At 47.5% G+C, this 26,720-nt stretch overlaps 1 protein-coding gene across 1 annotated transcript; it reads right to left on the bottom strand.

Annotated features, from left to right (window-relative positions):
• Positions 1-1,107: 1,107 nt before the first annotated feature.
• Positions 1,108-26,084, bottom strand: LOC149326121 (uncharacterized). The gene is made up of 3 exons (XM_089564483.1): positions 24,908-26,084; positions 4,923-5,092; positions 1,108-1,155 (listed from the first exon to the last, which is right to left on the bottom strand). The coding sequence occupies exon 1, from the start codon at positions 26,082-26,084 to the stop codon at positions 25,023-25,025; it is 1,062 nt and encodes a 353-aa protein (XP_089420609.1). The 3' UTR covers positions 1,108-1,155; positions 4,923-5,092; positions 24,908-25,022.
• Positions 26,085-26,720: the final 636 nt, after the last annotated feature.

Below are 26,720 nucleotides of genomic sequence, written 5' to 3'. Positions count from 1 at the left end.
ACAGGTACTTGAAAAAATGCAGATGTAGCAAATAACAGAAAACAAAACAACAAAAAATCACACCTTCAGAAATTACCAAACATGGCACCTAAGATTTCGCAGAACGTTATGGCCGACACGCACACACTCAAACAAACGAGAAAAAAGCGAAGCACAGTGATTAGGATAAACTCTGCCATTCGATAATATACGAACAAGCTACCCAGGTAGCAATGGGAATCCTTATCATGACTGTTTTTTCACCGATGACGAAAATATGGCGAGTTATTGGCAGTTTTGCTGGTCTCTCACCCTACGAAGCCTTTCGAACCGCTCGCATTGCGCAAGCAGAAACCTTTTTGCTGATGCGTTTTTGCGTCCAAGTTCAGGACTTCACTCCTGCACTCTACCCGCTGCGTCGACATCTGTTATGTATGTCCCGTTTACTTTTCGAGAGCTCCAGACAGCGCTTGGCGGAGTCGAGGCGCACCAGGCACCGACGGCATCACCAACCAGATGCTGCAGAACCTGCCGCTGGAACACAGGAAGATGCTCCTAAGCTATCTCAGTCAATCAATTGGCTGATGAAACCAAGACAGTAATAATTGAATTATAAACGATTTAGCTGTTGTAGCTGAATACCATGTGGTCATCCATTTATATTGTAATGTGTTACACATTATTATAAAGATCAAAACATACAAGCAAAAATTTGACTTTCCTTCATGTTTTCTTTGTCAGTCTCAAGCATACTATAGGTTAATAAGAACGCCTGGTGTCTTTTGTGTGCAGTCCATCTATAATTCTTTACAGTTACGGTCCATACTTGTGTATGTTACTAAAAGCCTAAGAAGTTGGCATTCATTGTTGTGGAAATTATGTCAACTGTAGATTCTGTCGGTCACTTTGATTTTCTCTAGCCCCTTGATCAAGGGTATCCAGAATGCTGGAAATATACAAGCTCGCTTCTATCTTTTGTTATATATTTCTTAATTCAAAGTTGTTCGGATTATGCATTATCTTATGAAAGACGCTACCAAAAATGTTATCTTTTCAAGGCATTTATTGCTCATAAGCGCTTTGTTAGTTGCCGAAATGGAAAAAGAAGCGTTCAACTTGCAGCTCCCTGTGTTGCCTTAGGTGCTTCCTCCCAAGAACATCCATGGACCCTGGCATCTGAAAAACGGAACATAGTATAGAGCCAGATTAGATACAAGGATGATGTGTGAAGAATGTGTACAAAATTGCACAGTATGAAGGCATCAGAAAAGGGCCACACGAAGCCAAAAAATGACAAGGAACAATTTTGTTGCCATAAAAACATACTTATAAATGCAATAAAAACATAATTCACTTTTCCATGAAAGCGAGATAACACATCTGTAAAACTTTCACTTACGAAATGTGTTGCATTTTAGGTGTCATGCACGACATAAGGAATTTTAACCTGCCTCTTGCTACGTGGCGTGCAAGGCATGGGCTTTGTCAAGCTGTGACGACAGCTCACCGCCAAACTATATCTCAGCTTGCGGAAAAATTTGACAATATGTCAGTTCAAAACGTGCACTGTCTTGTTCCCTTATTCCATCATCCTTTTGTCGATGTAACCATTCAGGTTATATCCACGATGTTACCTCTACATTTACCACTTGAGTCACTGTACTTTAATTTGTCCATTGACTTATCTTACTCGATCCTCAGGGTAAAAGACAAAAAATGCTTAAAGTTGTTCTTTTTTTTCTAAAACTTCAGATATGGTACGGCTGCCTCTAGGGAGGTACACATCAGATTTCCTCGAGGTAAAGCTTTGATCAGGAGGCAACGGTACATAAACCAATTTAGGCAGTCTTAAGCCAGCAGGTGTGGAAGTGGAAGGCATTAGAAGCAGCTCATTCAACTGGACAACTCCGGCAGATCCGTGCGTCACTCTGGAGGAAAGAACTTGTGACCAGCACACGGTGTACAACACATGTACTGATAGATTTGCGCCTTACTTTCTTCACGTCTGAACGAGCTGCACAGATTACAAAAATATTCTCAATTTACATAAATAACTATACCAGGTGTTTTCTCCAGTACACTGTTACAAGCACTGTTTTGCAGATATTTTGCAGTGCTTCAGAACACTGTGAAATATTTAATGGTAGCATGGCTTGAAAGTCTATTCAATTAACACCATATCTCACTATCTCACACATTGCTTAGAGTTCCGAAATTCGGTGCCTTTGGATTTGCAAACAGAATAAAAGGCACCTGGTTTGATAACAGCACTAGCATGAATAATAAATGTTCAAAAATGTTCAGACATTGAAAAATCTATGAAGCATATCAACTAAAATGTGAATTGCTGAGCGAGCTAGTTATTAAAGTTCTAGCAAAAAAAAACCTGCGAAAACTGAGACACAAGACCAGAACAAGTCACGCACACTTTTGCTGGACTTACAAATGATTTATTTTTGGCTCATCCACGTACTTGAAGCATTTTCTCCAACAAGCACACATGCAAATGAAAAATCATATGCGCTCATCTTTCCATACCAGGTAAAAAGTGCCACTCTTTCCCTATGCTAAGGAGAGATAGCTCGCTTAGGCAGGACCGCTCATTGCTTCTGATTAAAAATGCTTCAAGCAGTTCTTGCTCGGGCCTGGACTTCCCCCTGCTAGTAATGCTCGTGCTGCGAAACAAAGGTAAGCATTTGCTGCAGTTCTGAAATATAACTCAAGGTTGCTTCCTGTGCCCACACGCAATGTGTTTCCTGCGGCGTGCATTCAAGCATTGCCCAGTCTGCCCGATGCCTACTTTCCCACAGCACATGAGCACTTGATACACAAACCTCGCCGAACACTTTGTGAACATCGTTTGGTGGTTGGTCTAGCGGGTTTCTTTTTCACAGCCAGAGATGCGGCCGCAAAGACCAGACAGCTCATGAGGAGGTGAAAACACCATGTTTAACACCAAATTTTCTAACACTGTTTTTCAGCCTATAGAAAATTTTTATGGAAGTACGCGATCACCTTAATGACTCTTGTCCCGTACTTCTATAAAAAGAACATGAGTATATTCACCGATGTGTCAGAGCAATAAAATTTCAGTTGTTAGCCAGCTCCTGGGTCTCGTCTCCCCTTTTTGCGTCCTCCGCGAAGTTTGCGCTGTTTTCGTGTGTTCTATAAAAATTTCCAGGGGTTGAAAACAGTGTCAAAAAATATTGGTACCAACTTGTTTTCAGCCACCTCCAAGCTATCTGGTCTTTGCACGCGCATCTTTTATTTATTTATTTATTTACATTTCCGCAGCGCCATGCAGGCATAATTGCAGGGGGAAATACATACATAAACAATCAATCGTACAGCATGTGCCAACTTTTTGTGAAGGATAGGAAAGAATGGATGGCAGAGGATGAAAAAGAGGGTCAACAGAGCATTCACATCAGTCAATTGGTCGGAAAAGGACAGGAAGAGGAAAAGCAGGAAAACAGCAGATGAACATGGGTGCACATCACAGTTCCGACAACAGTGCTCGGAACTTTTCTTCGGACTCGCATTGAACAATGCTATGAGGCAGCTTATTCCATTCATTTATGGCGTGCGGAAAGAAAGAGTGTTTGAACATGTTAGTACGGCATTTTATTTCACGTATTTTCCAGTCGTGGTCGCGCCTTCTGGATACAAAATGAGGGGGCAGCAGATAAGTTTCGGGGTTAATAGCAGGATTTTTTAAATAAATGCGGCAAAAGAATTCTAATTTTATTTGTAAACGGAGCTCCTCCAACGAGTCCCAGTTTAGCTCTTGCTTAATACTGTTGCTTCGATAATTAAAAGAATATTTATTGGTAACAAACCGCGCCGCACGATTCTGAATCCGTTCCAACATGCCACAAAAGGTTACTACGCGAGGGTCCCATACTGCGCAGGCGTACTCCATAATTGGCCTGATGTTAGTGAAGTATAAAAGTTCCTTAACCTTCTGAGGAGCGTCCCGAAAATTCCTTTTTAAAAAATTTAGGATTCTAGATGCCTTTGCCGATATATATTCAGTCTGCTTTCTCCATGTCAGGTCAGCTGAAAAATAAACCCAGAGATATTTAAAATCTGTTATTTTTGATAAAAGCTCCGACTCTGCAAGAGAACGAGCCTGGAAGAACAACCACCAAACAAAGTTCACAATGTGTGCAATGTGGGTCATGTATTCAATCCCCATGTCCAATGGGAAACAATACATCAGGCAGACTGGGCAAAGCCTGAATGAACGCCTCAGACGACACGGCAACAAGTTGCAAGTAGGCACAGGTAGCAACCTTGCTTTGCATGTGAAGGACTATAGCAAATGCTCGCCTCTGTTTCACTATGCGAGCATTACTCGCAGGGGGAAGTCCAGGCACGAGCAAGAACTGCTTGAGACACTTATAAAAATTGTTTAAAAAAAAATGAGAGCAGTCCTGGATAAGCATCACAGAGAAAGAGTGGTGCGATTTACCGGGAATGAAATGATGACTGGACCTAATTTTTTCTTGCTACATTAAATCAGCTGTAAGTATGGCAGTAGTGTGTGTGTAAACTCTCGTTGACTTGAGTGCTGCTATTCGCTGGTTTTTTGCTGGAACACGAACAGAAATGTAACAAATTTGGTACGCATCGAAAGTGATGATGCGTGATAGGAATAGCGTCATCTTTCTGTGCTAAGAGCTGCCGAGTTATCAGATTACTCACTACTGCATAAACCAGAAATCACTGAAAGAAAAGATTCCAGTCCTGTACCTTGTATTGAGGAACCCTATACAAACCCAAATAACCATGGAAGTTATATAGAGGTCAGGTTATCTTTTTCGTACGCAGAAAAAGTACTTGATTTTCAGTAAAGCATACTATTTGAATAAATTTTTTACTGGTCCTAAAATTCCAACCTGTATCGAAAGGGTCCTTCCCATAATTTCATACTCATTTACCTGTGCAAACATTCCGTAGTGAGAGGGCAGCCGGGCGGATAACCGGTCTTGAAAACAAGAAAGTCTCCGAGAAGGTGTCCCACTGCCTTGTGCAGACTGCGTGGCTCTGCAGATGCACTCCTCTCTGAAAACTGCAAGTGCAACTAGGTGGATGTCGTCCACACCTGAGCCTGCATGGGAACAAAATTAGCAGCACCTAATAGTACTGAGTTAAAATCTTTCTTGCTTAATTTCAAGACTAACTCAGACAACGCATACGGTAAGCTTGGTGCCGTAGGCTATCAGAGATTACACTCGGTTCTCCCTTAAGGTGACAGGGCAGCGAAGGCTCTCGGCGTGGTCTAGCCTGACCTTTTTGCTTTCAAACATGTATTGGGTTAATATACCGAAATCGTCACATACTTGCCCCCAAAATTATCATGTTAAATTATAATCCATTGGTTTCCTCCACACTGAACTACTGCCATTTAATCTGGTCCACTACAATACATGGAAATTTGCTAAGGCTTCGCAAGTTGCAGAAGGGGCTTCTTAGAATAATAGAATGTTGGTATTTTTACTCTCAAACACAGCACCTTTTTGACAAGTGCAATGTTATCCCAGTTACCGAATTGTTCGACTACATTTTGTGCGCTTCATTTAAAAACGAAAAAATAAATAAGAGCCCATTTTTAAAATAATTAGCGACCTTGCAGGAAACACTACAGCCCACCAGACAGGTAACACTGAGCCCTTGAAAGTAAGAACTTACAAATCAACCTATGCTTCAAAGACACTACAGGACGACTTGCCCAGGTTACTAAACAGATTCCATCAAGAACACGTACACCTTGAAGATATAACATATTTTTAGCACTTCAACAGTATTTTAAAACATTGTAGGCTGCTTTATTTCCTTTTCAGCCCTCCATGTTTGTCTAGTCCGATATTTCCCAATTGTGTGTCTTGTTAGTTTCCGTCTTCTCTTCCCTTGTTTCAAATGACAATGTGTGTTTTATTCATTTTTCTTTGCATTCTTACCTCTCCATCACTGTATATGTATTGTTATTATTTCTGCTGGATAACTGAAACTGCATTTGTGATTGTTCCTTTGGTTGACTGCTCCGTCACTGTGTATCTCTTCTTGGTTTTCTACTGCATCAGAAAAACAGTAATTTCGGAATTGTCTCCTCTTCCACAATTCTACCGCATTCATGTCTGTTACATTTACTTCAGGAAAGAGAATTTCCAATTGTGAACATCTATTGTACTTTTCTCCTCTTAACAAAAAAAAATGCCGCTCTAACGCTGTTTAGTGTAAGGGGGGGCCTGTGGCTCTGTGAAGCTGTCTTACAATGACAGCTTTTACTGCCGGCCTCCTGAGCCCTTTATATGACACAAATAAAAGGATCATTATTATTATTATTCCTAGCAAAATGCTGGTTCTACAAAATCGGGGCCCGCTTTCCCGAAGCTCACAAAGCTCGCTGCAGGCACACACCGGACCTCGGAGTGATCACGCCAAACTGCGGCCACTGGAGCATGAAGATATAGAACAATCAGCGGGCCAACCGCCGCCGCCTCGCTCGGCTGCAGCGTGAGGAGCCGGAGCTGCAGGGCAGTTCCGGACAGATGAATAGAAATAGGCGCGGCAGAGCGAGCGCGTAAAGGGTAAAGGCACGCTCTGATGTCCCCGCAAAAGACGGAGGGAGAGGCGGAATCCAAAAGCGGAATACGCACCAAAGGAGCACTATGGGGTGCAGAGCTCTGGCGCATACTGGAATATATCTGTCGATCTGAAGATCCAACTCCACGCAACCTGATTTGGGCCCCCGGTCACCAGGGACTCCAGGGAAACGAACAGGCCGATCAGGCCGCCCGCGCACTCTCTCCCCGGGCTATCTCCCTGTCCTTGGAAGGGCACTCCCAATCAGACAATCTGGCCATTACATTCAAACAAATCACCGATTACTACAAGGAGGAGCACCGGCGCTACCCGGCCCCTTGTAAGGGTCTGGATCGCGCTGACGAGCGCCTCCTCATCAAAATTCTCACTAACACTGTACTGTGCCCGGCGGTGCTTAAACATTTCAATACATCCTTTGATGGCACGTGCCAGTTCTGTGGGGAGGTGTCTGACACCTTCCACATGGTTTGGGCGTGTCAATCCAACCCATCTATCCCCCCCAACCCCAACCCCACCAGAGAGGACTGGGAGGCGGCCCTGCTCGGCTGTCAAGATCTAAAGAGCCAAAAGGCCTTGGTTCAACGGACGCGGGCGGCGTTGCTTGCCAATGGGGCCCCGGAATAGGGGCTCCACCTAGTACTGTGAGGGGAAAGGGCCAATAGGGTCCTACCCCAATCACCTTTCTGTAAAAAATCTAATTGCCCATAAATGTTTTTCACCACCACCTCAAAGCACATATCTTAAAGCAGACTGCACGAAAGCCCGAAAGCACGTTGTTTACAACAGCCACAAGCTCGCGATCGCCTCGCATTGCAACGGGCTCGACTGTTCCCTTCACCTAGGTGAACAATAGGGTGCCTCGATGCGCGCGCCCTCTCCGAGCGGGGGAGAGGGCGCGCGCATCGAGGCACCTTAGTGAACAAGCTGTGACGTTCCGTGCGTGAGCTACCAGGGCCCATATCTTCGGCGGAATCTTTTGCCCCCAGCGGCGGCAAAGCCACTGAAGGGGTACGGTCCGCGTTCGGCGGCGCCGCGTTGACGGAGCCCCCAGCGGCGGCAAGCCACTGAAGGGGTACAATGGTACAAAGGCGCCGGCGGGAGGGAAAGCCAGCCCAATTAGGCTGCCTGGCCGTACAAGGACACAGGAGAGGCTGACAACCCGACAAGAGAAGAAAGCTGCCGGCGGGAGACAAACGACATTCCAACGAGGGAGGTCGGGGGGCTGCAGGCGCCGCCGTGGAAAGGAGGAAGAAAGAAACATTCCAGTCGGGAAGACAGGAGATCGGGCGTGGCCGGCGGAGCATTACATCATTTTGTTTAAACTGAGCCATACGGTGTCTTCTTGCCTCTCCTTCCCGTGTGGACCTGCGCATTATGTGGGGTCGTCACACTGGTGTCAGAAGTGGGGTCTCAAAAGCAAATGTCCTCTGAATGCTGCGACATTCATGACTTCAAAATTGTAATCAAAGGGGAATCACGGGACTGATTGTGGGACTTTGACCCCCATTTGAGAGGCTTGAGGCACCGGAAGGCTGGAGCGAAAAAAAAATGTCTAACTGACGGAGCTCCCACTCCACAGCCGTCGCTCGGAGCAAGCATGCTGGCATTAGGAAGCGTCATTCCGACGTTCACGGGAGATAAGACAGGGGTTCCAGTCTGCGATTTCTTTTCCATGCTAGAAGAGATTGGGAAAATGGGGGGATGGTCCGATGCTCAAATGCTGGGAATGGCGAGGTGTAAGATGGCAGGAGCTGCTCATGATTTTGCTTGGCGAGACGAAAAAGTAAAATCCACAAAATCATTTGCGGAATTTAAGAAGCTCGCGTTCGAGCATTTCGACACTGAACCACGTCATGTGCGGGTACAGAGGTTCCGTGACGCCGGACAGATGGTAGGGGAGGACGTGCGAACGTTTGCGTCGCGGCTTCAGCGCCTAGCGCGCGATACGCTGAGTAGGGAGGAGGAAGGAGACCAGCTAAAGAAGAAATACGCGGAGGAACTACTTAAAGAGGAAATGACCGCTTTGTTTGTGGCTGGTCTGCAAGACCCCGTGCGCCGGTTCGTGCTCTCGCGCAAGCCGAGCAATTTCGACCAAGCCGTGGCGGCCGCATTGGATGAGGAACGAAATGAGGCGCTAACGGCGGCCGCAGCGAGAGTTCGCGTCATAGAGAGAGCGGTGCCCAACCCTGAGGTTTCTCTCTTGACAGAGCGGTTAGATCGCTTAGAGCAGCTGCTATCTCAGCAGGTGGAACGCCAGGTTGAAGCGGGCGCTCAACGGCGCCCATTCGCTGGAAACCGGAGACCGCCACAAAGCTACAGGCGCGGTATGCGAGATTTCGAAGAAATCGCGTGCTTCGCGTGCCATGGTCGCGGACACATCGCAAGGTTCTGCCCAAACGTGCGCCGTGGGGAGCCACAAAGAGAAGCAGGCGAGACACGCCCTAAGCAAGCCTACAGCGAGGCTCCAGATACAGGGACAAAAAACTAGGTTGTCCTCCCCATCCTGATGAGTGTGGGGAGGGAGCAGTGGGTAATGAGGTGGTGGTGGTTTGTGTGGCCGACGAGGCATGCCCTGTTGTGCGTTGCAAGTTAAATGGTTGTTGCATGGAATTGTTGATAGACACGGGGTCAAAGGTGACCTTGCTTAAGGAAAGCAGCTTTCACTTGGCAGTAGCGACGACGACCTGGGTGCATCACCTCACGCTGTTTCTGCCGTTTTTACGCAGATTGACTGCGAAAGTACAACGAGTGGCTACGGAAGGATCGGCTGAATACACGTGCGCCTACGCCCATCGGAACGACGCCCACCAGAACGACGCTCAAGCGGACGATAGCGTTGCGACCAGCAGCGTTTCCTATCGACACCAGAGGCCGTGACGTCACCTGTCTCTTGCTGTAAAAAGAAGCCTACGATGCTGCCGGCTTTCACTTGGCAGTAGCGACGACGACCTGGGTGCATCACCTCACGCTGTTTCTGCCGTTTTTACGCAGGTTAGTGCAGTGTATGTTGTACGGTGTATTCCTTTTTCATACTCTACCGTCGCTGCTGCCAAGTGACTAGGGCTGTTTTTCCTGTGTAAAGATGGCAAAAGAAATTGCCAAAATCAAAGATGAAATCTACGCGAAGCTCAAAGATGATCTCAGGCAGGAATTTAAAACGGCCCGAGAGGCCTATGAAAGGGATTTGCGTAATGAAATGCGCGATCTGAAGTCTGAGCAGAAAAGCATGACAACGAGTCTTGAGTTTGCTTATGAAGAAATTGAATACACTGAAGAAAAAACTCGATGCGGAAGTAGCAAAGAATGCTAAACTTGCCACAGAAAACCAGGCAACTCTTGAGAGATGTGTGGCTCTTGAAAAGAAAAATGCTGACCTTGAAAAGCAGCTCGTTCACATTGAACAATACTCCAGGAATGCAAACATTGAGATCCAGGGTGTTTCAAAAACAGAAGATGAAAACATCACTGCCATTGTATCAAAAATTGGTGATGTCATCAAAGAACCAATCTCTGCAGACGATATCGAGGTTTGCCATCGGGTTCCGATCCGAAACAGTGACAAAACAAATAAAATTGTACAATTTAAGTCTAGAGTGAAACGTGACATCACACTAAAGAAAGGAAAGAAAGCTCGCTTCACCAACCGCGACATTGGACTGGATAATGACAATCCGATATATGTGAATGAGCACTTATGCCCCAGTCTGAAGAAGCTTCTAAGTATGGCAATAAAGCGTAAGAAGGAACACAAATGGAAGTCAGTGTGGACACAAAACGGAAAAATCCTTGCAAGGCAGTCCGATGGTTCTGAGATTGTACCCATTGCCCAAGAAGACGATCTTGCTAAGATATTTTCAGTACCACCTCATAGCCAATCACCCTAAGAAAACAAAAAATTGACAATGGAATATTACAATTTTGTTTTACCTCAAGCAGTTCCCTCTCCCTCTGCATCGTATACTTCAGCTCTGCACATTAATGCACGCTCCGCACCCGGAAAGCATGATAACATATCTTATCTCCTAAGTCAGTTTTCTTTTTCATATAACATAATAATGTTGACCGAGACATGGTATTATGATGAGGGCGACATACTTCATTTTGACAATTATAAGAGTTTTGTCATGAATCGCACTAACCGCAAAGGGGGTGGTGTTGCAATTTACGTTGAACCTACTCGGGATTACGAACTTCTCTCTGAATATTGTATTATTACGCCAGACTATGAAATCCTAACTTTAAAGCAGAACCTTGAGCTGTTGTTTACCGCCCTCCACAGGGCAATTTTAGGGAGTTCATGAATTTTTTTGAAAACTTCTTGCAGTTTGTTTCCGATGGCAATTTTACGCTGATTTGTGGCGGTGATTTCAACACAGACGTTTGCAGTGATAGCTCGAATGCACAAGACTTTAACAACACTGTTTATTCAACTGGCTTTATTAACATAATTACATCGCCCACAAGAGTGACGGTTTCTTCTTCCACTTCTCTTGACCTTTTTATTACAAATATTGAAAACACCATTTCTCATGCCGGAACAATCGCGTTTGATATTAGTGATCACTGTCCAATCTTTATGTTCTACTGTAACCGACTTGGGCAGAGAACCTACAGACGAGACATAGTTACAGTTCAGTCCCTCTCTGAAGAGGCTCTCCTTTCTTTCGAAAGAGATATTGGTGCGCAGGACTGGTCAGTTATATATACAATTACTGATGTAAATGAAGCATATTTAAAATTCATGGAACTTTTTGTAAAACTATACACAATGCACTTCCCTTTTAGAACTTTCAAGCCATCGAAAAGAGTTAGGAAACCATGGATCACACCATACCTTCTCGGGATGATTAAAAAGAAAAATAAACTTTTCCATGCTTTCTTACGAACTCGGTTCCTGGCAACGTTAACAGAATTTAAGTCTTATAGAAATAGAGTAAATAAAGAACTTAGGCGCGCAAAAACTGCGTATTATGAACACCTGTTCTTTGATATCGTTAGCAAAAAACCACAAGTTGCATGGAAGGTGATAAATAATGTTTTAGGTCGCCAAAATAAACATGTTATTCCTGACAGAATAGTACACAATAACCGCGAGCTTATTGGTAAAGAACTGGCTGATCATTTCAATAAAGTGTTAGTCGATATTGCCGCAGAAGACAGCTGCCTTCCTCCTGTCCAGCCTACCGACAATAGCCCTGTAGAGAGTTTTGCTCTCCATTTAATAACTGAACATGAAATTTACAGCACATTTATGAATCTAAAGAACAGCAAAGCCCTGGATATAGATAACTTACAGATTACGCCCGTAAAACACGTTTTGCAGCATATTGTCCCGGTACTCGCATACATATTCAACCTTGTTATAGAAAAAGGTGTATTTCCTACTGCCATGAAGAGGTCTAGGGTATCCATCGTATATAAAAGCGGGGATAAAAATGATGCGAGAAACTACAGACCAATATCTGTAATACCTGTTTTTTCAAAGGGTTTGGAAAAAATAATCTCTGTACGATTAACCAAGTTTTTGGACACGCGTAACTTGCTCTCAGATAACCAGTTTGGATTTCGAAGGGGACGATCAACCGAATCTGCACTTCTATCACTTAAAGAATTTGTGTTGCAAAATATTGATCAAAAACTCTTTACACTTGGTCTCTTTATTGACTACAGTAAGGCTTTCGATTCTCTTGATCACAACATTTTAATATTTAAGCTCACACATTATGGCATTCGTGGCAAATCTCTTGAATTACTTCGGTCATACTTAAAAAATAGGACTCAGTGCGTTCACCTTGGCAATCATAAATCTTCACCTCTACCAATATTAACTGGTGTACCACAAGGTAGCATCTTGGGCCCATTACTTTTCATCATCTATATAAACGATATTGCCCATATTGACGGGGGGGCTAAATTTATCGTGTACGCAGATGACAGCAGTATTTTGCTATCAGGCAGTGATGTTAATACTCTTATATCAAAGGGTAATAATATTCTTGAAAAATTAATATTTTGGTCACGATCAAATAAGATGAAGATCAACCCCTCAAAAACCAAAGCAGTTATTTTTCGCGCTAGAAATAAGTTAGTTAAAATTGAGCAAGATATCCGCTGCGAAGGCCAAATTATTGAGATTGTTGAAGAAATCAAGATACTTGGCATAACATTTAGTTCTCATCTTATGTGGGACTCTCACATAGATAACCTCTGCAAAAAGCTTTCAACAGTTACAGGGGCATTATCACGTTGCCGTTCTTTTCTACCAACAAAAATAAAACTACAAGTCTACAATGCCTTGTTTGCCTCCTACACTAACTATTGCAATTTAGTTTGGTTGACTACATCACAAAGAAATGTCCAGAGGATATACGTACTCCAGAAAAAAAATATTCGTAACATCGCCAATATAGACTTCCTGTCGTCAACAGCAGAATATTTTCAGTCCTACAATATAATTAGCATCAAACGTGCTTACGAGTTTCGAGTCCTGCGATCATTTTATTTAGCAATTGATTCTTTCAGGCATTTCCTTAAGTCATTAGCCTCTTTAGAACTCAATAAAAACACTCATACACGGAACACTGATCCATGGTTCATACCTCGTTTCCGCACAAATTATAAAGAGCAAACACTTCAGCATAATCTTCCAGTCATTCTAAATAAATACAAACACATAACTAGGCCAACACTAAAACAGTTACTTGACCAATTCTTGTCCACATAGCTGTACCTTTATTTACAAATTATACCAGATGTGCACAAGTGTACTCATTTTAGCTATAATTGTATAATGTTGTTTCGAGATTGTGTGTATTATGTGCCTTTTCCTAGATATATTACCGGTTAACTATTTGATGGATAGTTTGTTCATGCTATTATTTGCTTAGCCTTAATGTCTTATTTTTTTGTATGCCACATAATTGTATTTCTAAAACAATATGTGTAAATTTCCTTTGAAGTTATAATCGATACTTCGTTAATACTGTTTTCTGTAAAACTGGTGCCAAGCTCTAAAATGTCATTCTTGTTAATGTATGTTCTTGTTAATGTATATTTTTCTACTCAGCCATTGTCCATGTTTGTAGTCATATATTGTGTGTTAAACATATTTTATTCTTCTTTCAATATTCTGCATCGTAAGGTCATCACCTACTGCCTCGTTGGTGGTTTTATAGGCCTTTGTCAAGCTGTCAGGAACAGCTTTTTGCCTATGAATCCGCCAGAATCTTTCTGGAAAATAAAATGAAAAAAAAATGAAACACGCTTCGAAGGAAAGGGGATCGCGAGGTGTTGGAAGCGTCTGGTGGTATGGCAACCAAATTTGTAGGCATAACGGGGGATCCTCTTGGCATAAGTGGGCTCTACCGGTTACACTTCACTCTCGGCGGAATTGCATTGGAGCACCCCTGCTACGTATGCCCGGACACGGTGTCTCTGCCAAACGGAGTGTCAGGTATATTAGGGCAGGATTTTTTGAGAAAAGGGAAGGTAGTAGTCTCATTCTCTGAATAAGAAGTTAATGCGGGGGGCTCAAAAGTTCCGTTTTTGAACAGGAGCAGGGCTGAGGTTCGCAGTACCGATATTGACACCCGTCAAACAGTGGGATCATTAGAGAAGGTGTATTCGCGGGTTGCCGTAAAGCTGGTCGATGAGGCGGTCGTCCTTCCGTGGTCGGAGCACATTTTGTACGCTTATGTGCCTGCAGATGTAGAGAGCGGCGCCGTGGGAGTGCTTGAACCGGTCGACTCTCTTAGTAATGGCCTGAAGGCGGCCGCGTGCCTCGTGACTGTTAATGACGCCCACAGAGTGCCCCTACGGGTGGTTAACTGTAGCCAGCAGCCACTGAGCCTTCCCAAGAACAAAACATTGGCTTCCTTCACCTCTGCGATAGAGAAACATGAGCCCACCGATACGGTACTCGCAACTGTAGAGCATGCTAGTCCTTCGGCTCCTCCAAATGCGTTGTTCGATCTTTCCCACGTAAAATCCAGGGAGAGGGAGGCTCTGGCTGGTTTGCTGAACGACTACTCAGAGGTATTCGCCGCGTCCAACCTGGATTTGGGCTGCTGTGGCGTTATAAAGCACAGGATAGAAACCGGCACTTCATCGCCCGTTTACCAACGTGCGTACAGGATTCCTTACTCCCAACGTGAGGAGATGGAGCGGCAGGTGCAGGACCTTATTGATCGCGGCATTGTCGAACACTCAAAGTCACCATGGGGAGCACCGGCACTATTGGTGGAAAAGCCAGATGGCTCGTATCGATTGGTGGTGGACTGCCGCAAACTAAATGCCGTAACTCGCATCGATCCATACCCCATTCCCAATATACAGGAGACGCTTTCTCAGCTGGGCTCTGCCAGGTACTTCACGGTAGTGGACATGGCGGCGGGATTCTGGCAGATAGCAATGGATCCGGCAGATGCTGAGAAAACGGCATTCAACACGCCCTCAGGGCACTATGAATGGAAAAGAATGCCGATGGGTCTGGTCAACAGCCCTGCTGTCTGGCAGAGAACCGCTGATGTTATCCTGGCGGGTCTTCTGGGGAAGCTGTGCTTCGTGTATATGGATGACATAATCATATACAGTGACAGTTTTGAGAACCACATGCGCGATATTGAGCAGGTTTTGGTGCGACTAAGAGGAGCTGGTCTCAAGCTGAAGCCTTCTAAGTGCCAATTCCTCAAAAACGAGGTGAAATACCTCGGGCACGTTGTTTCAGCTGACGGCGTGCGACCGGACCCTGAGAAACTAAGGTGTGTCTCGGATTTTCCATCCCCGACTAGTGTCCGCCAGGTCCGGCAGTTTCTCGGCCTGATCGGTTACTACCGAAGGCACATAGAGGAGTTCGCCAAGCTCGCTAAGCCGCTCACTGCCTTAACAGCCAAAAATGTCGCCTTTCGCTGGTGCAAGAACGAGGAGGATGCTTTTGGGGCCCTGAAGAGGAAGCTAATGAGTGCACCGCTGTTGCGCCACCCGAATTTTAATTTGCCCTTCGTTTTGGCCACAGATGCGTCAAAGTTCGCAGTTGGTACTGTGTTATCTCAGGTTATCGAGGGCAAAGAACATCCCGTGGCTTTTGCTAGCCGACAGCTGAGCCCCACAGAGCAGAAGTACGGAGCTACAGAAAGGGAGTGCCTCGCCGTTGTCTGGCCAGTAAAGCACTTCAGACGCTACCTTTACGGCCGCCAATTCAAGCTAGTCACAGACTGCCATCCTCTGAAATGGGTGATGAGTGTCAGGGACCCTAGCTCGCGACTCGCTAGATGGAATCTACAGCTGCAGGAATACTGCTTTGAGGTGGAGCACAAGTCAGGAAAGACACATCTGAATGCTGATGCGCTCAGCCGTACAGCTGCCGTGTCAGCTATAGATGAGTTTGTCCCCGTAGTCGACCCCGCCGAATTACGCACAGAGCAGTGCAAAGATCCTGGCCTGAAGCGAATAATCGAAAGCTTAGAGGGCGCGGCGTGGCGTGGCGTTTTTCTTCAGTTGCTAAAATCCTATCTTCGATACCGCCGCCAGCAAGTTGTTATCAATAATAATTTGCCTGATGTACGAGCAGTTCACGCAGGAGTACCTCAGGGAAGTATTTTGGGGCCTCTGCTGTTTTCTTTTTACATCAATGATCTGGTAAACATTGACAACACAGCAAAATTCATCATATACGCTGATGATACCAGCATACTTTTAATAGGGTCTGATGCCGAGCTTCTTATCTCACGCGCAAATGTACTTCTAAATAAACTACATTCCTGGAGTACCGTTAATTCGCTTGCCATAAACAACAGTAAGACAAAAGCTGTTTTTTTTCAGGCCGAAAAACCGAAACATAGACACGCAGGCCATACTCCATCTCGGCACTGCAGATATTCAGATAGCGTCGCAAGTTAAATGTCTTGGTGTTCTGTTCGAAAAAAACATGTCCTGGAATGCTCACATAGATGCAGTTGCAACTAAAGTTTGTCGCATTACAGGGATCCTGTGCAAATTGCGATATTTTGCTCCTGTTTGCATTAAACGCCTTATTTTCAGTGCCCTTTTTACTTCACATATTAACTACTGTCACCTAGTGTGGGGTACAACTACTTTGTCAAATATTACTAAACTTCACCTCCTACAAAAAAAGGCAATTCGTATAGTTGCAAACGCTGCATACGATAGTCTCTTCAGGGAACTAAACATTATCACACTTCCTGACATTTATGAAACAATGCTCCTTAAGCGTTATTCTAACGGAATTAAACAGAATACGATACAGAAACAGAATACAGAATACGATACAGAATACGATACAGAAACAGAATACAGAATACGATACAGAATACGATACAGAAACAGAAAACGCTGCATACGATAGTCATACTGCACCTCTCTTCAGGGAACTAAACATTATCACACTTCCTGACATTTATGAAACAATGCTCCTTAAGCGTTATTCTAACGGAATTAAACAGAATAAAAACATTCTAGGCGGCATAGCAAACCTGACACCTAAACGAAAAACACGAAATACCCGCAGTACTGAACTGTGGGAAATACCTCGAGCACGCACTAACTATGGATACCAGATGCTACATAATATGCTCCCGTCGCTTCTAAACAAACGAGTTGTTTCATAGCCACAATACTGTTTTTTTTTGTAAATATATCATAGCCACAATAATTGCACTTTCTAACCTTTTTCTGTATTGCACCGTACATTGTATACTTCATTAAACACTCTACTAATCTTGTAATTGTTTTGCTTATGTCTTGATTTTGTGCCACATCCTCCCATGTCTGATGCGTTGTGTTTTTATTCTAGTTTTGTTGCCAATGCCGTGATTTTTAGGGGCCGTGAACCCCGTCAAGCCCAGTTAGAGGCTTTTTGTTTCACGGTCCTCAGCATCTGTAATGTTGATGTTGGAATAAAATGATGATGATGATGATCTCACCCCGAACAGCTAGGTTATTTCATTGGCAAAGACGGCACCCTGTGTCGGCGCACGAGGCCAACCAGGAAAGGGAGACCAGAGAAAACCGCTTGGGAGAGAGTCGTCATACCTCGGTCGTGGACAGAAAGGGTTCTTCGCGCGTTCCACGATGCGCCGTGCGCCGGTCATTTTGGCGTAGCGAAGACACGCAGGCGCGTCGAGCGTTTGTACTTTTGGAGTGGCATGCGACAGAATGTTAGAGACTACTGTGCGAAGTGTCATTCCTGTCTGGAAAGAAAAACACCCAAGGGACGCAGGCCAGCACCAATTCAGCCGTTCCCTGAGGTTTCGGCTCCTTTCGAGCGGACAGGTATGGATATAATGGGCCCATTGCCCACGACCACTTCTGGAAACAGGTACATTTTAGTATTTGTCGATCACCTTTCAAAATACGCGGAAGCGGTAGCACTCCCAGATCAGAAAGCAGACACGGTTGCAAGAGCATTTGTCGAACAGATCGTGCACCGACATGGATCTCCGAGGCAACTCTTCACAGATCGGGGAACGAACTTCGTGTCGCAGCTAATGAGGAGAGTTTGCGAGCTGCTTAAGATCACTAAGAAGCAGACAACACCGTACCATCCGGCTTGCAACGGCGCGGTGGAGCGACTGAACCAAACCGTGGCCGGGTTCCTGTCGCATTTTGTTTCGCGCGACCAGCGGGACTGGGACTTGTGGCTCCCGTATGCAATGTTTGCCTACAATTCCGCAGCACACGAGAGCACGGGCGAATTGCCATTCTTTCTTCTCTACGGCCGAGACCCGGACCAGCCTAGTGAAGTGCCAGAGGGCCCCCGTCGCTTGCAAGTGGCGAGGGACATCGCAAAGGAGGCCTTAAAGAAAGCGGCGAAGCGCAGGAAGGAGGTGCACGATCGCGGTGCTAGAGACGCGCCGTTTGATGTGGGGGACAGCGTGTACATCGAAAACTGCCAAAGACAGATTGGGTTGGCTCGTAAGTTCCAGACGAGGTGGAGAGGACCGTGCGAGGTTGTCGAGAAGCTTTCTCCGGTAAACTTCAGGGTCCGAGACGTGAACCGCCGCTTGATAAGGATACACGCAAATCGCCTCAAGTCGGCACCGGTGAGGGGGAAAGCGCAGATTTTGATGGGGACCGAAGTGAAGCGGAGCGCGCAGATTGTTCGCAAGAAACGCCCTCTCCTGCATTTGTTCGGCAAGCGCCAGAGGTTACGGCAGGAATGCCACCGGATTTACTTCATGCATTGCTGGAAGAAGGAGCGCGCGAGGTTGCCGCGCAGATAACGCCAAGAGAGGCTCCTGCCACGAGCCCTCGCGAGTCTCAAAGCAGACAAGGGGTCACAGAATTACTTGGTACGACTCATGAACGCCGATATCCGCTTCGAAATCGGAAAGCTAAGTCGGACTAATGGCGTAAACAGAGCGGAGTTGGGGACTGGTTAAGACTGTGTAATGCTGCAGCTCATAACATTGCTATGTGCTTATGTGTTAAGATATCGGAGTTGCTAGTTAAGCCTTTCTGTCATTAAGTAACACTTTTACACAGGATGCAGAACATGCCCGACTTCCTTTCGTTATCTATATATTTTTTTGTCTGTGCCGTGATTGTGCTGGAAGTGGGAGCTCCTTTGTAACTGTGGTAAATTTATTTCGTCCAGTTTGGACTAGCAAGGAGAGGCTTGGGTGCTGAGTTTCATGTTTGTCTGTGAAAGAAGATCAGTGCTGCCCCTGGAGACGCCAGTTATGACAGCTGCGGCATATGGTGCAGTGCAGTGGTGTTGTGTGCAGCGAAAAGTGTTTTGTCGGACGGAATGCGCGAGGCGATTCAGAAAAAGAAGGGGAGCTGCCTGGACTCAAATGTTCGGAGAACATTCTTCTGGAGGGTGAGCGAGTGTGACGTTCCGTGCGTGAGCTACCAGGGCCCATATCTTCGGCGGAATCTTTTGCCCCCAGCGGCGGCAAAGCCACTGAAGGGGTACGGTCCGCGTTCGGCGGCGCCGCGTTGACGGAGCCCCCAGCAGCGGCAAGCCACTGAAGGGGTACAATGGTACAAAGGCGCCGGCGGGAGGGAAAGCCAGCCCAATTAGGCTGCCTGGCCGTACAAGGACACAGGAGAGGCTGACAACCCGACAAGAGAAGAAAGCTGCCGGCGGGAGACAAACGACATTCCAACGAGGGAGGTCGGGGGGCCGCAGGCGCCGCCGTGGAAAGGAGGAAGAAAGAAAAATTCCAGTCGGGAAGACAGGAGATCGGGCGTGGCCGGCGGAGCAGATATAGCTGGCGAGTGCGGACGAAAGGCACGCGGAGGACGACATCGTTCACGAAAAAGGGTCCTTGAGCGCCGAAGCCGGACGGCGCGCGGTTTCTGCCAGCCACCGACGGATCGCAACTCCGGAGCCCCTCCATCGCCCCCATGACGGCGTCGCCACGTAAGCTCGGACACCCCAGCCTCTGATGTACCATGTATAATTATTGATTACATCATTTTGTTTAAACTGAGCCATACGGTGTCTTCTTGCCTCTCCGTCCCGTGTGGACCTGCGCATTATGTGGGGTCGTCACAAAGCATACAAAGCGGCCTCTCGCGTTAGAAAGGAGTGGGCTCACGAGGAACGCACAGAAGAGAGTCTGCAGTGATGGTAACCATTGTGCAGGAAAGCGGGCGAGCACAGAGCGAGACGAATCCACGACGGGCCCGAGGCGAAAAACGTACTACGCCGGCCGCCACGGCGTGCACCCCACGGCGGGTCGAACGAGACTCTCCGCGCCTGTGTCATACACAACGTAACGAAATGAAAATGTAAGCGAACATAGTAAATATGCAGTACACCTACCGTAATCAGGCACAGTTTGTTTGTGATTGCAGCCGCTGCCATGAACCCAAGCCTCGCCGTCGAGGGCCTCGCGATAGGCCACTGGTCGTATGACGTTCCAAACGGCAGCCTATCAGAGGGCCGCACATTTTGTTCATTTTTTTACCCTCGCCGATACTCTACCCTCACCCCTTGATTAACGCTGAAGGCAGCGTCTTCTCCGAATGACGCTGAGGCACCGTCAAACCCGGGTTCGAACCCGACCGAGCGAGCCGCGTTTCGATGGAGGCGAAACGCAAAAGGCGCCCATGTGCTGTGCGATATCTGCACGTTAAAGATCCCCAGGTGCTCGAACTTATTACGGAGACCTCGACTACAACACCTCTTTCTCTCTTTCTTCTTTCGTTCTTACCTTCCTCCCTTCCCTTGGGGCGCAGATGTCCGCCGAGATACGCGAGAGAGATAGTCCGCCATTTCCTTTCCTCAAAAAGCAATTAGCCAATTTCGCCGCCAAAGTGACGGCTGTTTTTTACAGTGCGCACGCTGTACAGCGTCATTTCAGCCGGTTATGAAACATCGTTTTTTGTTTCCAAAAACTATCTGCAGTTTAGAAAAAATTTTATTTACATATGTACACATGCCAAGGTTACCAGATACAATCACATTTACAAGAACACATGACATTAAGCATGTAAGGCGAGCCAATTAAAGAGGTACCATAAACATTTCTAAGTAACTAACAGGAATGGGCAATGTAAAATAGAAATGCATATATACCGATTGACAGAAGAGCGAAAAAGCGATAATTAGACACTGAAACATTGAAAAGGAGACCTTAGCGCCAGTTTGGCCTCAAAACCAAGACAAGACGACCGTTATTTACAGAAATAAATGAGCATGACCATTGTCGGAGAAACTCTTCCTCACCCAAGAAAAAGAGTTCCTCGGACAAAAAACTGATCAGCTCCCGTCGGAGACGGCCGAGAATTGGCCACACAGCGCGGTGTCGAAAGCCACTAGCGGCCGCGGCGCATCGACTGCGCCATAAACTAAAAAGACCTGCAACTATTAACAGGCGAGCAAAACGGCCGCTGGGGAAGCGGCCGCGGGAGACGAAGCACGAAATGCCCTGCCCACGAAATCCCGCATGAACCGCGCGCCAAAAGACACGCGCTACAACACAGGTGACTGTAGCGTGGCGATTAGATTCCGGGAGCGGGCAATTCGGACAGGTACTGGAGCGTAACACACCCCACCGCTCTAACCGATCACAAGTATGGAGCACTGCCCAGCCAAGTTTCCAGACAAAGTCACGTAGATGATCTGCGAGAGGTGTCAACGCTAAACGCGCGCACTGAACGCGGCGCATAGGTGAGCGGCGAGACGCCGGCACAACAGGTAACAATAGCGTGCCCATAATGTCCACCACACGGTCTGCAACGATGTTGACAGCTGGTGCTACTGCTCTTACATGTCTGTAAAAGGCCACTGATGAAGCGTAGAAAGCGGTAGGTTGCTCTGACTGGTAACAGGGGCCGCCGGATCCAAAAAGCGTAAAGAAGGGCACAAAAAGTATCGAGCCGGGATTCGCGCCGGAGGCGCGTTTCCTAGCAGGATACGCAAAATACTCTTCAACGCTAACAGCGAGGACGTGACGGACAAATTTGGAAAGGCAAACCCTCCTCTCTCCCGTGGTTGTCCAAGAACAGCACGGGCCACAAGCTCGGTTCCGCCTGACCAAAAGAACGAAAAAACTGTAGTCTGCACTCGCCTTATGACACGGAGGGGTGGTTTAACAGTGTAGCACAGGTACCAGAAGGCACCGAACATGACGGACTGAACCAGGTAGCGCTTCTCAAGCAGAGGCAAATCGAATGACTGCGCCCTTCGCACACGAGCTGTAATGTCTTCGACGACCGAAGACCACACACCATTCCATATTCCAGCACAGTCGTAGGTCACACCTAAAACGCGCATCTGCGCGCACCACTACAAAGGTATTGAAGATGTAATACGAGTCTGGGTAGACCCCACAAAAAAGTAACAACTCTTCGAGTAATTAAGAGCAGCGCCAGACAAGGAGGCGTAGTCATGGAAAACATTTAGAGTTTCAAGCAGGCTGTGTTCATCAGCTAAGTACAGAGTGATGTCGTCTGCATAAGCAGTGACGCGTACCGTTTCGCTGCCTGGCAAAGCCAGACCTCTAATAAAGGAGTGGCGATTGACTGCCAAGAGGAAAGGCTCTAATGCTAAGACAAACAAAAGGGAGGAGAGCGGACAACCTTGACGGACGCCGCGGCGAACATCAAATGCGGTACTTTCCCGGCCATCGAGGAACAGAGTGCTTGAAATATCTCTGTACATCTCTTTAATGAGAAGCACGAAAGAAGGTGGGAAGCCGAAAGCATCCAGCATCCCGTAAATGTACTCGTGCTCTAAGAAGTCGAACGACTTTTCCTGATCAAGGGAAACAAGAAGACCCTGTGCGCGCAGTCGTAAAGTATACGTTAGGATGTCTCGCGTTACAGAAGATAAACTATGTATTTCACGGCCTGGGATGGAGAAAACCTGGTGGCAGGAAATAAGCAACGGGAGGAGAGACCGCAGACGACGAACGAGTAATTTTGCTAGTACTTTGTAATCTGAATTTAGGCGCCAATCTGCCGGACATGTCGACATAGGAGACTTTTTAGGAATAAGGAGAATGCGGCCTCTTTTGAATGATTCAGGAAATACGTGCTGAGTAAAGCATATTTTTAATACTTCCGAGAAAATAGGGCCCACAATATCCCAAAATTCTAAATAGAACTCCACAGGAAGGCCGTCTGGACCAGGCGCTGAGCCTCGTTTCATGGAGTCCAACGCCTCCTTGATTTCATCTGTTGTTGGCACCGCCGCCGCGGTGGCTCAGTGGCTATGGTGCTCGGCGGCTGTCCCGAAAGACGCGGGTTCGATCCCGGCCGCGGCGGTTGAATTTCTTTGGAGGAGAAATTCGAGGCCCGTGTACTGTGCGATGTCAGTGCACGTTAAAGAACCCCAGGTGGTCGAAATTTCCGGAGCCCTCCACTACGGCGTCTCTCATAGCCTTAGTCGCTTTGGGACGTTAAACCCCATAAACTAACTAACTGTTGTTGGCACAGCCATAAGGCCGTCATGGAGTTCAGTGGAAACCTGCGGCAAGCCTGCTAAAAATGGGGCTGCGGAAACGACATTGCGATCAACTAGAATGACCGACTGAGCAATACCCCTGAAATGGCTAAAAAACGCACTGAAATTCCTGCCACCTGGTTGGGACGTAGCCCCGGCGGAAGATGTAAACGCAGGGGCACCTTGAGTGTACAACAGCTCTTGGCGGCCCAACCGAAGCACCTCGGGATGAGCAGCTGGACTGCGTCGACAACGCCATGCAGCCGCTGTCAAAGAGGAGGCACGTAAAAGACGCTGTAGGCGCTCCGAAAGCTCCTCTCTCCATGCGCACATAAGCGACGAAGGCGACGGGGTGCGTTGAGCAATACGTAGCTTCGCCGTCACCACACGCACCTCATCTGACACGTGAGCCCTAAGGGCTCGACCAGATGCGGCGCAATGGTGACGCCACTGCTCCTTCAGACGGTCCCAGTCACCAGGCACCGCCCCAAAAACCGAAAAACGCAAGGCCCGTGTGAACCCGTCTTTAGTGCTGGCGTCGTGAAGTATGCGTACATCCAACCGCCATGGTCTATGAGGTGATACTGCAGGCGCCGGAACCTTAAGTGATAGAAGAAAAGGGCGGTGGTCTGATATGTGCATCGGCGAGGATGGCAGCGTCAGTACATTAGCTACACACACTGACCGCGAAAGGCTCGCCGGAACGTACGCCTTGTCTAGCCTACTCGACGATAACCCGCGACGCCAAGTCCACACAAAGACGTTGCCATAGAGGAGCTCATACCCGTCCGTGAGCATGAAATGGTTCACTAAGCGGCGCAACTCACACGCATTCCAGCCTGGCCTACCCCTACCAGGGCCTTGCACATCGGCGACCGTATCGAGCACGCAGTTGAAATCGCCCAACATCAGAAGATTACGCCCTCCAAGAAAATACACATCTAAATCTTTAAAGAATGCGTTTGCCAAATTGGAATGCGCAGGCGCATAAATACAAAGAATTCTCAGGCGAAGTGCGTTAAACGTGCAGTCGAACGCCAACACGCGTCCAAGCGCATCGTAGATAACATGATGATCGCGCAAAAGTGAGCGGTTCAAAACAAGAACGCCAACGCCGCTAGAACGCGTGCTGGCGTACGAAAAGAAGGCATCGACGCCAAACCTATTTGAATTTCAACATGTCACTGAGACGAAAAAAATTGGTTTCTTGCAGGCAGACGATATCGCAACCCGAGGAACGAGCGAATGCGACCACCGTTGCCTGCTTCAAAACACTGCGGAACCCCTGCACGTTAAGAGTAATAATTTGAAGGTTAGTCATTTTGGAAATAAAAAATGAAACCTGAACAGCCGCGATGCTTAGGCAATACAAAGCGCGCCGCGAACGGCGCTAAACCAGCTCACTTTTGCGGAGGGTCGGACCAGAGGAGGCACGAGGCCTCCTTGGCCGACCAGCAGAATTGTCCGAGTCCGTAGTCGACGCATGTGGACGCTTTAAGCTCTAACTTAAAGCGACCATCTAAATATCCGACGACTGTTCGCTAGAAGTGCTAGCGCTGATCCTTGATGTAGAAGGGGACGGCGACTGCACAGGGTCAGCGTCTGGAGATGATCTTGGCTCCCGTACAAGCGATGACGAAGACGGCGACGGCGGCGTCGGGTCCTCCTCAGGCGTGATGACAGTCTCGTCAATGACGAGGTTGACTGAAGAGGCTGAGGACGTCAAGCTGCTGTCGTCACCGTCGACCTCAGCTATGTCGGCGTCCCTGCTCAAAACCGCAACGCTGGCCGCGGGCTCTAGCGCGGGCTCTGAGGGTGGCACGTTCTCAGCCTCAGATTTTTCCAGGGACACAGTAGGCTCGGCCCCTGTGTCATCAGGGACGCTCGGAGAGACTGAGGCTGACGCAGCAGGAACCTTTACTGTCTGCTCGCTTGGTGCAGCACTGGACGCATCAACAGCAGACTCCGGCTCTTCAACGCAGTTACGCTGGGACGCAGCGGAAGCACCCGTAACGGCGGCGGTGTTGGATCCGCCGGTCTCCTTGATGGCTTCAACCGCTCCCTGAGCGGCCTGCGGGGGCGCAGGGCGGGCCGCAGCCTCCGAGTACGAGGGCTTGATAGCGCACGCCACAGTAGCGTGCGGATCACCACAACGAAGACATGGGAGCACGCAACCCTGGCCTTGGTGCCCAAAGACCCCACAGCGGGCGCAGAAAGGAGCCGTGCACTGTGCCCTGAAGTGCGCAGTGGACCCGCAACGCCGGCAAACCCGCTGCATGCCCTTGTAGTCACACGTCACGCGGTGGCCCGCGACCTTGATGTAGTTGGGTACGGGTGACTCTGGCTTCATTTCCATTCGCACGTAGCGGGTCCCGGTGGTGACAGTGGGACGCGATCCCATGACGCCGCGACTAATGTGCAGCACCTTGCCAAAAGCGGAGAGAGCCTTGGCAAGGGCGTCACTGGGTACACGTGCGGGCAGAAAAGGAACAGTCACCTGGGTCACCTGCGGGCTCAGGGGAACGATGGCGACGCGTACCTTGCCGATGGTGAGGCAGGAAGCTTCAACTATTTTAGCCATGGCGGCTTCACTTTTCACAGTGACTTGGTAGTTGCGTCCACCAAAGTGCTGGGCGCAGTACACTTCCTCCAATCCAACTACGGAGGCTGTCGCATCGACGACATCCTCCGGACTAGCCGCCTCAGGGACGACAACATCAAAGGCCAGAGCCTTTGTAGGTGGCTGGCTCGCCATAATGAGGCGCCCGCCAGCCGAAGGACACCTTAACAAAAGAGTACGTCGAAAGGTCACACACCGGCGACCGACGCAAGCCGGCGGCCGGAATACACACCGAAGCCGATCACTTCCTTTCTACAGCTTATCACGGTTGCAATCTACCAAGACGATTAGAAAAAATTTTATTTACATATGTACACATGCCAAGATTACCAGGTACAGTGACATTTTCAAGAACACATGACAATAAGCATGTAAGGCGAGCCAATTAAACAGCTACCATAAACATCTCTAACTAATATGAATTGCTCGTGGGCGATGTAAAACAGAATAGAATACCTATTGACACCAGGGTGAAAAGGCAATAATTTGACATTGAAATATTTAAAGACACCTTAGCGCCAGTTAGGCCTAAAAACCAGGGCAAGACGACTATTATTCACAGAAATGAATGGGCATGACCATTGCCGGAGGAACTCT

This window comes from Amblyomma mixtum, chromosome 10, assembly GCF_055824585.1.
Source record: "Amblyomma mixtum isolate Tamu chromosome 10, ASM5582458v1, whole genome shotgun sequence".
Classification (NCBI taxonomy): domain Eukaryota; kingdom Metazoa; phylum Arthropoda; class Arachnida; order Ixodida; family Ixodidae; genus Amblyomma; species Amblyomma mixtum.
This window is presented reverse-complemented; position numbering and strand designations above follow the sequence as displayed.

Excerpts from the sequence above, each read along its gene's own strand:
- LOC149326121 (XM_089564483.1), bottom strand. The coding sequence starts at position 26,084 with ATGGCTAAAATAGTTGAAGCTTCCTGCCTCACCATCGGCAAGGTACGC.